General features: G+C 50.3%; 1 protein-coding gene and 1 long non-coding RNA gene across 2 annotated transcripts in view; one reads left to right on the top strand and one right to left on the bottom strand.

Annotated features, from left to right (window-relative positions):
- The window catches only part of LOC144754161 (uncharacterized), a 638643-nt gene that overhangs the window by 526028 nt on the left and 100547 nt on the right, over window positions 1-12068 (bottom strand). The gene's annotated exons all lie outside the window — the stretch shown is intronic.
- The window catches only part of LOC144754158 (E3 ubiquitin-protein ligase TRIM11-like), a 102758-nt gene that overhangs the window by 46900 nt on the left and 43790 nt on the right, over window positions 1-12068 (top strand). Inside the window, exon 5 of the mRNA XM_078641740.1 lies at window positions 5448-5497. Coding sequence (XP_078497866.1) covers window positions 5448-5497 — 50 coding nt within the window. The remainder of the gene's footprint in view (window positions 1-5447; window positions 5498-12068) is intronic.

Below are 12068 nucleotides of genomic sequence, written 5' to 3'. Positions count from 1 at the left end.
GGGGGCAGCTCCATAACATGTGTACTAGTTCAGCTCCTGGGGGTGTTGTGTTTGTTTGTTGGGGTTGGTAGGATTCCTCAGGGCGCTTGCAGTGATCCATTTAGTGAAGTTGTCCACTGCTTGTTCCGTGTCCTTGTGGAGGTAGGTAGGTGAAAGTTGAGGGTGCTGATCCAGCGCTGTTCTAATGCTTTGGACCGGCTACGACATGTTTAGCTGGCAGTGGAGGTGGGGGTTTTGAGGGGCTCTGAGATGATGAAGTGGACGCAGTGGTGGTCGGTCCAGGTGAGCTGTTCAGTGTGGGTGTAAAGATAGGGTCAAGCGTGTCTCCTGCGATGTGAGTGGGGTCGGTGACTAATTGCTCAAGTTTGAGGTTGGCCATACTTTCTAGGATGTCAGCCGTGTTGGTGTCATCAATGTTTTCAAGGTGGAAGTTGAGGTCTCCTAGGAAGATAGCTTCACCTCAATAGTGATAGGAGCGATGAAGTTGGAGAAGGGGTTGCATAAGGGAGGGCGGAGTCCCGGGGGTCTGTAGGTGAGGGTTTCTCCAATCGTGGGTTTGCTGTTCGTTTGGAGTTGGAAGTTGAGGTGCTCCATAAAGGGGGTGGTGTTGTCTGTTGTGGTTGCGCATTTGAGAGTCTCTTTGTGTATTATGGCTGTAATGCTGGTCTTTCTATTGGTCCTGGCTCTGTGTGTGATCTTGCATCCGTCCGATATGGCTGTGGCAATACTGGGTGCTGATGTGGGGTTCAGCCAGGTCTCTGTGATGAAGACGGTGTCTGGGGTGGTGATGGGTTTACATATTTCTGTGGCGTCTTTTCCAAGAGAGCGTGCGTTGTTCAGCAGGCAGTTGATCTCTCCGGAGGTGTTGGCCACGGCCCTGCTGTGAGTGTGAGTGACTTGCTGTGGCTGCTGAACGTGGTGTCAGTTGTTTCTCTTGTGATGCAGGTAAATCGGCAGTTCCGGCAGGAGAAAGGGCCATTGGTGGTCCTGGGTGAGGCCTGGGCGCAGCAGTTGTTCTGCCATCCAGAGTCCAGGGCTCTAAGTTAGTCTGATGTGAAGCACAGGCAGTCCGTGGTGGATGGAGACCTAGTGCAGAGCGAGGTCCATGCACGGCATACCCACTGTGCGTGTCTGCTGCGTGGGTGCGCTGTGGTCTGCATGCCATAGGACTGGGTTACTGGCGGAGGGTGCCAATGGTGCCCATAGGGGGAGATAGCAGGCACGACGGTCAGCAACGCAGGAGGCAAGGTTTAGTGAGCCGCAGGGCTGCAGGCAGCAGAAGGGAGATCCCAGCAGAGCCGGGGGGCAAGGGATCGGTCGGGCAGGCAGGGAGAGAGGGAAGGGGAAGAAGCCAGACTGCAAGGTCAAGTACAGCTGGCCCAGACTACCAGGGTCAAGAGGGACGCAGCTGGACAGTAACTACTGGGAGTCTGGTGCAGGTTGGGCTGAGGGGAGAGCGCCGGGCACGGTGTCATGGGGGACAAGGCCACAGAGCACTGTAAGTGAAACTGTGGGCGTAAGAGGGGTGGCCCAGCCTCCTCCTGCTCTGACGGGCATGGACGGGCTCACCCTTTGTCTAGGCTTTGCTCGGGCACTGCTCGCACAGCTCCCGCGAGGAGACGCAGAGGGAATTAATCTGCTGCAGAGGTGTGAAAACGGGCCAAGCCCGCCTCCTGGAGGTTGCTGGGAACTTTAGTTCCCTGAGGCTGATGGCGGCGCTGGCTCTGGCTCCCGAGTGGAGCAGAGAGTCGTGAGGCAGGAGTCCGGGGCCTGGAGAAGCATGTGATGGAGCGGCAGATACTGCGGTGTCCCATCCTTGGTCTGTTGAAACACTATCTACCCTCTATGACCATTGCTTGACATCAGTCTTTGTAAGTGCCTGGGTTAGATCTGTAAAGGCTGTCAAGTTCTTTGCGAACCTACCACAGTATGTCATCAAGCCTAGGAAATGTCTTACTCCTGTCATGAAAGTTGGTGGGAGTACAGATTTCTTGTCTTTGACTTTGTTGGGATTCGGAGCCACCATTTCTGCTGAAAATTTCTGTTTGAAGAAACTGATGTGTTGCTTTGGAAAGTCAAACTTGCAGGGTTTAGCCTAAGGCCGCTTGAAGGCACTGTAGGACTTTTTGGACTCAATAATGACTGTCACATTGTGTGCCTACACCAAGATGTCATCACAGATGTTAATTATTCCAGTGAATCCATATAGAACTTCTTGGATGGTGTTCTCAAAAACATCAGCGACACTGGAGATTCCGAAGTTTAATCTAGTGTATAGTCTCAGACCCAGGTGTGTGGAGAAGTTTGTGATATATCAAAAAGTGGGGTCGAGCATCAGCAGGCGATACCCTGACTTAAGATCTGTTTTGAAGAACAAGCTAGCTCCTTTGATCTCATTTATTGGTCCATCCTTTGTAGGCGTGATATGTCGTTGTCTTTGGCATGCCTGTTTTAGGAGGTGCATGGGCACACACAGCCACACGTCTCCTGGCTGTTTGGGCTTCTGGGTGACAACAGTTGAGAAAACCCAAGGAGTGGCCCATAATCTTGCTCGATGATGTAAGCCTCTTCCAGCCTTCATAGCTCCTCTTCCACTTTTGCCTGAAGATGAGTTGCTTAAACAAAAATCATATTCAGGCCTAAATGCTTCAACATAGCTCTATAAAATTGACCCATGTAAGAATTATCTAGCTCTCCAGCCAAGAGCCGGGAATTCTTGAACTGGAAAGCATAACAATAGGCTTGAAAATCCAGCAGAGCCAGCCCCCCTCGCTTTAGTATCATCCAGATCTTGTTTCATGAGATCCTGGCTCCCCTGGATGCCCATATAAAGCTTCCGACCTTCCCTTGCGATTTCTGCAAAAGCTTTTTGGGGAAAGGAAGTGGTTTAGTGTTAAACAAGACGATCACCTTAGGAATAACCAGCATCTTAATGATGTTCACCCTCCATAGATACCGCGGGGCAGATTTCCCCACCTTTGAAGGAAAGCATCTATATCATGGTGTTGTTTGAACATGAAAGATCTTTGAAAAACAAAAGACAAGAGGCGTTCGGCAAAATAGGAATGGTGAGGAATATAAGTTGCTGCCTCTAGAGTCATAAATTAGTTTGAATGGATAGTACAGGTGGGCCTCGACCTTGCATGGACGCAATGAGGTCAGTGGGTAACGTGTCCAGATGTCTGGCATGAGGAGCACCTGATTGCTGTGTTCTGATTGGCTATATGTTCCTAACTAATGTGGCATCTGAATTTATGGTGTTTTAGGAGCACGCATACCGCCTCCAGCCATGCGTGTTTTATTGGGGCCAATCTCCGGCCATTCGTGCTTTACTGGGGCCAATCTCCCTTGACCCTTGTAGTGTTTCTGCGCCTATCTGTGGGATTGATCTACAGTTTCCTGTCCATGCATTTGTCCGCTGGCTACGTGCCACCCCACCTGTGACCTGTGAATCAATAACCTCAGGCCTATGTCTCAGTTCTTGCCTGACTACGTATTTGCGAGTCGGGATGATGTGGAGTTCACAACGGGCAAATTTGTTAAAAAGGACGCAGTTTTGTTGGCATAAATGAATGCATTGTTTCTCACATCATCATTGATTTATTTCCATATTAAAGTTGGCATACCTTAGTTAGGTTTACGTCTGGTATTTCCTCCAAATTCTGAGTTACCTTGATTCCTAGATACCTAATCTGGGTTCTAGTTTGAAGCCCTACCTTCTCTTTAGCCTATGTCATAATCGCGGTCTTCCCCTTATAGATTAAATACCCTGAAAGACTCCCAAAATCTCTGGCATTCATCTCAAGCTGTGGAACAGAGACCTCTGTTTTCGATGTATACAGAACTATGCTATCAGCATACAGTGCTATTTTGGTTGGTAACCCTGCAGCTTCAAAGGGAAGACTGGTCTTATCCCACTGATTATCTGGGAAAAGGGCTCAATATATACACAGAACAGAATTGGCGACAAAGTACACCCCTGCCTAGTTCCCGTGGATACCTGAAAAGAAGCTGTAAATTGGCTGCCGGCACCTTATATAACATTTTGTACAACTCCAGTAACTTTACTGCTGAAACCAAAATTCTGCAATACCTCCCAAAGATAGACCCAAATAACCCTATCCAATGCTTTAGCAGCATCAAGTCTTACGATTGTAAACAGGAGATTAAATTCCTCAGCCGTATCATTTGCAGCGATAATTCGATGGATTATTCATACAGCTGTCTGTCGGGCACAGACCCCTTTTGATCGGAATGGTTTGAAGGATATCTGACAACCTCTTAGCCAAGATTCCTATGATCATTTTGTAATCACAGTTCGACAACGATATAGGTGTTTAGGAATCCGCTAACCTAGCATCTTTAGGATCATAACTACACTTGCCTCATACCAGGTGGGTGCAATTTAACAGCCCTCCAGAGAGATCTCATTAAAATAAAAGACCCAGAAGGGGACCAACGAGGTTATCAATTTTATACAGAATTCAAATGGGATCCCGTCTGGGCCTGCTGCTTTCCCATTACTGAGCCTCCAGACCTGTTCCCTTCTCTCCCTCTGTGATCCTTCCCCTAAGGCCTAAAATCTGCTGTTCTGTAAGACGTGGGAGTTTTTGTTTTGGAACCAACCTTTCATTACTAAGGGGTCTGGGTTCGAATCTTCCTTATATATCCCACTAAGGCTAACCCAACATCTTGATTGTAGAGGATAGTAACAAGGTTTACACTGGCAGGCATTGGGTGTGGCAGTGTTGTGTTGTGGGTGCTGGCAGGAATGCACGTGGACTCCAGTTAAAGAAGTATTTATTAAGTATATACGCAAGACTCCACCAGGAGCAGATGTAACCTGTGAGTCACCCCTCTCACTGAGCTAACCACAGCTCCTAGAAGACTCGCGTGTGGCACTCCTTAGCATCACACGAAGCACGCTTCTCTCACTGAGCTATCTGCCTTAGAACACCCACATCCTGTCATAATGTATTAGAGGTACTTATAAATTTCATTCAAGCTTTGGCTGTTGTGTATGAACAGTTCTTCCTCCGAATCTCTGCTAGTCACCCCTCGGTTTAAGAAGAGCCGCTCAGGCGGCCAGAAATTCTCGGTGCAGGCCCCCACTTTTTGGAACTCTCTTCCCTTTTCCCTAAGATCCCTGTCATCCTATACTGAATTCCGGAAAAACCTTAAGACTCTGCTGTTCCAGCAAGCGTTCAGCCCATAATTCTCCCCCCTACCTCCCTCAGGTTGAAATCCTATAGCGCCATGAAACTGCTAGTGAACGTGCGCTTTAAAAATAACTCAAAATTCAAATTCAAATTCAAACAGTAACTCACACTGAGCTCTAGTCCGCAGGCGCTGCTCTTAATACTGAATCTTATTTCAAATACAAGTCTTATGTGATGTTCATCCTCTGTCATTGCTCTTTAATAAAAAAGATGTGTGTGTTATTACAGGTGTAAAAATGTGAAGATTCAGAGCCCAGAGATGGTGAAGATTTATAAAGGTAAATATCATTGTGATGATTAGCGCTGTATGTTACTGTTCATGAAAAGCATGTGGTATGATATGGAATGTTCTATTCCTATGGAATGGGATAGGAAGGGATGGGATCGTGTGTATGTGATGGTATTGTATGGTTTGGAACGTTATGATTGGATGGGAGGGTGGGGTGTGCTATGGGTTGGGATCATGGTATGATATGGTATCATGGGATGGTGTGGTTCGGAATGGGATGTGATGAGATGGGATGGTACTAATTGGTAATTTGAATTCAATGGGATGGCCTGGATTGGTGTGGTGTGCTACGGAATGGTCTGGCATGGAATGTTCACGTGGTATGTTATGGGGTAGGAAGGGATTAGATGCGATTGGATGGTGTGGATTGGAGTTTTATGGAATGGTATGTTATGGCGGTATGGTATGGAACGTTATGATGGGATGGTCAGGGCCGGACTGGCTACCGGGCAGTTGAGTGTGCTGCCGAGCAGGGGGATGCTTTCGTTGATGGGGACCTGTGTGTGCAAAACGAAATTCGTTTTGCTTTTTTTTTTTTTCAAAGCGCACGCAGGTCCCCATCAACGAAATACACCCATACCACGGAGAAATCATCCCCCTGCTCGGCAGCACACACAACTGCCAGGTAGCCAGTCCGGCCCTGGGGATGGTGTGATGTGATATGGGGTGGGATCATAGTATAATATGGATGGCATGGAATTGCACCTCAGAATTTGGCATGTACTGCATAACACATCCTGTGTTCCAGAGTTCTAGCTCCAAAAGTGACCTACCACATGCTTCTACAATGACCCAGCACATACTGACCTAGGGCATGCACCTACACTGACCTAGGGCATGCACCTACACGGACCCAGCACATGCATCTACACTGACCCAGCACATGCATCTACACTGACCCAGCGCATGCACCTACACGGACCCAGCGCATGCACCTACACGGACCCAGCGCATGCACCTACACTGACCCAGCGCATGCACCTACACTGACCCAGCGCATGCACCTACACTGACCCAGCGCATGCACCTACACTGACCCAGCGCATGCACCTACACTGACCCAGCGCATGCACCTACACGGACCCAGCGCATGCACCTACACTGACCCACAACATGCACCTACACTGACCCACAACATGCACCTACACTGACCCAGGGCATGCACCTACACTGACCCAGCGCATGCACCTACACTGACCCAGCGCATGCACCTACACGGACCCAGCGCATGCACCTACACGGACCCAGCGCATGCACCTACACGGACCCAGCGCATGCACCTACACGGACCCAGCGCATGCACCTACACGGACCCAGCGCATGCACCTACACGGACCCAGCGCATGCACCTACACGGACCCAGCGCATGCACCTACACGGACCCAGCGCATGCACCTACACTGACCCAGGGCATGCACCTACACTGACCCAGGGCATGCACCTACACTGACCCAGGGCATGCACCTACACTGACCCAGGGCATGCACCTACACTGACCCAGGGCATGCACCTACACTGACCCAGCGCATGCACCTACACTGACCCAGCGAATGCACCTACACTGACCCAGCACATGCACCTACACTGGCCCGGTGCATGCACCTACACTGACCTAGCTCATATACCTACACTGTCGTAGTTCATGCACTTACCCTGAGCTACCCCATGCACCTACACTGACGAGCGCATACTTCTACTCTGATCTAATGTATGCACCTATTCGCAGTGTATGAACCTACACTGACCTAGCACATGCACCCACGCTGGCCTAACGCATTCACCTACACTAACCTAGCACATATATCTACACTGATGTAGTGGATCCATCTACAATGCAGTGTAGTATATGACTGCCACTCTATACATTGGAGTAGATCTGTCATTCTGTACCGTCAAATGCAGTGTACTGACTAGTACTGTATACCTTCGAGTAGCTCTCTTGCTGTGTATCATCTAATATAGAGTACTAACTAGTACAGTATGTCTTGGATTAATTCTGTTTTCTGTACAATCTAATGCAGTGTACTGGCTATTACATTATAGCTTGGAGTAGCTCTGTCACTCTTCACCATCTAATGCAGTGTTCTGACTAGTACTGTATACCTTCTAATAACTCTGTACCATGTAATGCAGTGTACTGACTAGTACTGTATACTTTCTAATAACTCTCTCACTCTGTACCATGTAACGCAGTGTACTGATTAGTACCGTATTGTAGGAAGGTGGATATCTGACTATGGTTACCCCCAAACTTTTTGCCTGGTGTTTAGCTGGTTTTTGACATAGTTGGCCTGGGATCCTGCTATTCAGGGCCCCAGGCTAATTGCTCTCTCCTTAAAATGGACTCCATGTACCTTAGGTACATACACAATTTGAATTGGCTCACCTTATTGGCCCCTGTAACAGTGTACCCAGGTACCCAGGGCATAGGTGCTTCCAATGCTTACCAGGGGCTGCAGCACATATTGTGCCACCCCTGGCCTGGCCTCCATATTTGACACAACTGGCTGATCACTCAGCTGGGGTAAGTCGGTGTAACCACCCCTTACTTAGGTGTAGTATGCCTATACCTAACCTAAAATGGACACATATGTTCCTATCAGCCACTCCTATGGAAGGCCTCATCAATCCTGGAGGCAGAGTGCTTGGAAATATGTGAGATGGTGCTCTGGCATGAGTTGAGCCTGTCTGCAGCTTTCGGAACCATGTCCTTTAGCTGTTTCATGATACTGCCATACCATATACTCTTAAGTGCATTATAATCCTCGCGGTTAAATGCTATCTTAGGTTTGGCTTTATCAAAACATGTCGAGTAAGGTGTCATACGAATTGGAATACTACCCCCTCGCCAGTTCTGGCGACGGGGGTAGCATTCCACCCTTCTAGAGGGGCATGACATGTCCCTAACCTGAACCCCGGTTAAAGTTAAACAGAGCCTTAGCATCGCAAAATGGATGCTGCCACCACAGACACAAGTCTGACCTCCTGTTGCTGGGAGTCCTTCCAGCGAGGGCAGCTTGGACAAAGGGTTTCCTGCCTTGGGAGGTGCTAGCACCACCCCAGACAGGATTTTGTGTATTGGGTAGGACAGGGCTGAATAGAATCAGACATGCCTGGGGCACACAAGGTGTCCCTGTGCATAGTCCAGTTCAAACCGGTGCTGGGGCTTTCCTGCCCCAGTCCTGGCGCGAAACTGGACAAAGGAAAGAGGGTGTAACCACTCCCCTTCCTGGTTCCACCCAGAGGAGGGACCTAGTAGGTGATCCGGCCCCCCAGATTCGAATAAGAGTGGGAGCTGTGTCCTGAGACTTCAGATCATCCTGAATCAACTTGAAATACAGAAGAAGACTGGACTTCGACATTCTGCTGCTCAGAAGACGGAAGAGAATCTCCCTTGTGGCCAAGGAGTGACCACCCTGTGAACACAGGCACCAACCAGCGATTCGACGTCTGCTTTGCCGCCGCCTCCCGCCGGAGCCCGAGCCCAGAGCCTGACAAGACCCAGACTCCCAGACTTCTCACCGCCCGATCCACAGTCCCTGCAAAGAAGGGACCCGTGGAGGCACCGAGAGACGTGGGACCGGACATCTTGGAAGACCCCCGAAAAGCTGACTGTGCAGCATCAGAGGTACTCTCAACGCTGTGCTTTGGGGTTTGAGAAGCCCCAACCTCGAGCAGCCCTTGCACCAAAGATCAGCCCCCCAGCATCTCCACGATCTGCGTGGGGCCCTTTTGCACTGTGCCACTCGACGCGCCATCCCGGCCACTTGCCACGTGGCTAGCGGCCATCTTGGCGACGAAACCTACAACTTTCACTGCAGGTCTGGTTGCTCCAGACTTGCCCTTGCTCCTGTAAAAAGGAGCACCCGCTCTGACCTTGCTGGTCCGAGTGACAAGCCTTTCTTGATTCCTGCGTGGCTTGCATTAGCCAAGGCCTGTTTGCTTCCATCCGGTTGCCGACACCGCCAACAGCGAGAAGCCTGCGTGGGACAGCTCGTGACCGACTCCTGGACGTCTTCGACCCCTCGTGTCCACGTGGCTGCAGAGAGAAGCTACACCTCGACGCCTGTTTGCACCCGACATTGCCTGGTTCCACGGTAGTCACTGGCTAGTGACTTTGAACATTGTCTCCTCTGCTTTCAGGTCTTCACGACTTCAGATCCACCCTTGGATCCACCGGAACTCTTCACCTCGAGTCGCCTGCAGCATCTTCAGCTCCAAGCACCATCGACCAGCGTGACGAAACCAGACACTACTTCGACCCTGTGCACCCGCTTCCTGTGGGTGAGGTAACTCCGCTCCGCCGGTGTTCCTACACTGGTACACACCTCTAGGGTCTGTGTCTAAAGTTTCATCCTTCTAGGTCACTCGGAAGGTTCCTTTCTAACTAACTTTGTAACTTTTACGCACCATTGACATTGCATTGGTATTGCGTGCACTTTCCGCACTGCACCCGAGTCCCGCGGGCCTTTCCCGACTTCATCACTGTTAGTCCCGAACAGCTCCAGCGATTTCCCCAGGCCCTAGGCCTCTTCACTTTCCTCATAGTGGTCCTTATAACACTATTTTGGTATATGGTTTAGGTGGCCCCTAGGGCTCATCCATATTCGTGCAACTTTTGTGTATTTAAACTGTGTTTTGTTTTAACGCTTGTGCTTCTGTGCTCATAAAGAGTATAGGGTATCTTTTGAGAAATAAATCTATATATATTTTCAATATATATATGTGTGGTGTCCTTTCATTTGGTATTCAAGGGGATTGTGTATGGTAAAACAGCTTGCTTTACATGCCTTTACAGAGTTTAGCCTAAGACTGCTTAGTCCATGCTACCCCTAGGATAGCTTGTCTATAAGGTTGACTTTACAACCTGCACCATAAGGGTTGCTTGGCATGGTACAAGGTGATCACTAGAACTAGTGAGCATCATATACCAGGCCAACTTCTCACACGTATACCTTCTAATAACTCTCTCACTCTGTACCATCTAACGCAGTGTACTGACTAGTACTGTATACCTTCTAATAACTCTCTTAGTTCGAGGCATGTGGGCTGCTGAATCCATATCTATAGCATAGATCGCCGCCTAGTGTTGGGTCCGGATGATTGCACATTGTTGTCCTGGAAGAGTCTTCAAAGTATCACGAGATAGGTGGCTCCTCCCCTGGACTACAGTGCGCATGGGCATCGACTCCATCCTCAGATTGTTTTTTCCGCCATTGGGTTCGGAAGTAATTTCGTTATCTCCGGTTCGGAATCAACTTTTTCAAGGCCCGAAGGCCTTTTTCGAACCGTCTGTATTGTTTGCGTTCGGTGCCCGGTTCTGTTCCAACTCAGCTCGAGTCGGATATCCAGGGAGTCGTGTGACTCTTCGGTGATCGAGGCCCAGTCGACGGAGCAAGACTTTCGACGGCATGGAACTGTCCCGTGTGTGGATCGAAGTATCCCCACATTGACGTCCACCCAGTGTGCAACAAGTGCCTGTCGCCGGACCACGACGAAGCCAACTGTATGGCTTGTTCCAGGTTTCGTTCGAAGAAGACGATCCGGCTTCGGCGCGTGGCGCGCCTCGAGGCCCGGCGATCGGCCCCGGCACCGGTGGACATCTTCGACGAAGAAGCAGACGAACAAGAGGTTCAGATGCAGATTTCACCTCCAATGGTGGACATCGAATACGACTACGAAGTGGGTGTCGAAGGCCAAGACGTAGAAGAAGTCGTCGACGAGGTAGGAGACGACAATGAGGCCTATGGGGCCATGGAAGATAGCTCGAGGAAGGGCTATGCCCCGTTCGAACAATTTCAAAGGCTCAGGTCGAGGGATCGCCACACGGCCTTACCCAAGACCTTATACCAACATCCACGGCCCCGCCTTCCGGCCCAGCTACGGACACTTCGGCGGAGCCGCCATTGTCGAAAACAAAACCGAAAGTGAAACCATCGTTGTCGACAAAAACAAAATTGGTTGAGGCGCCATCGAAACCGAAGACGTCTGCACCCCCATCGACACCATCGTCTTCCGAGGTGTCGGGGCAACCGAAGCCGAAGAAGACCATAGACCCGGTCAAGTCGGGCAAAGGCGTCGAGCCGAAGGTGGTCAAGGGCGTCGAGCCGAAGGTGGTCAAGGGCCGTCGAGCCGAAGTCCAAAAAGGGCGTCAAGTCAGAATCAAGCAAGGGCGTCTAGCCGAAGTCCAACAAAGGCGTCGAGCCGAAGTCAACCAAGGGCGTCGAGCTGAAGACTGGGGTCCCGAAACCAGTAGTCCGGCCCGCCGATCCGAAACCGCCGGCGTCGACGTCGGCTGCCACGGACAGAGATCGTAGCGCCCCTAACAGGGATGCTCCTACGCCTCGGACGGAAAAGCCAATGTCATCGACGCTCGAGTCTTCCCATGTTGGTGAACCGAGGTCGGCTGTCGGGTCGACAAAACCGTCCGCTTCCTTTACGAAGCAGGTCTCGGACTCCCTCAGACGAATCAGGGAAAAGGCTTCAGCGGCAGAACCAAAGACGCCTTCCACCCCGAAGCAATCTGTCCCGACGCCAAAGACTTCGACGCCAATCCTCTT

The sequence above is a fragment of the Lissotriton helveticus genome, chromosome 5_1 (genome assembly GCF_964261635.1).
Source record: "Lissotriton helveticus chromosome 5_1, aLisHel1.1, whole genome shotgun sequence".
Lineage (NCBI taxonomy): Eukaryota > Metazoa > Chordata > Amphibia > Caudata > Salamandridae > Lissotriton > Lissotriton helveticus.
The sequence above is the reverse complement of the archived record's forward strand: the minus strand, read 5'-3'. Positions and strand labels throughout refer to the sequence as shown.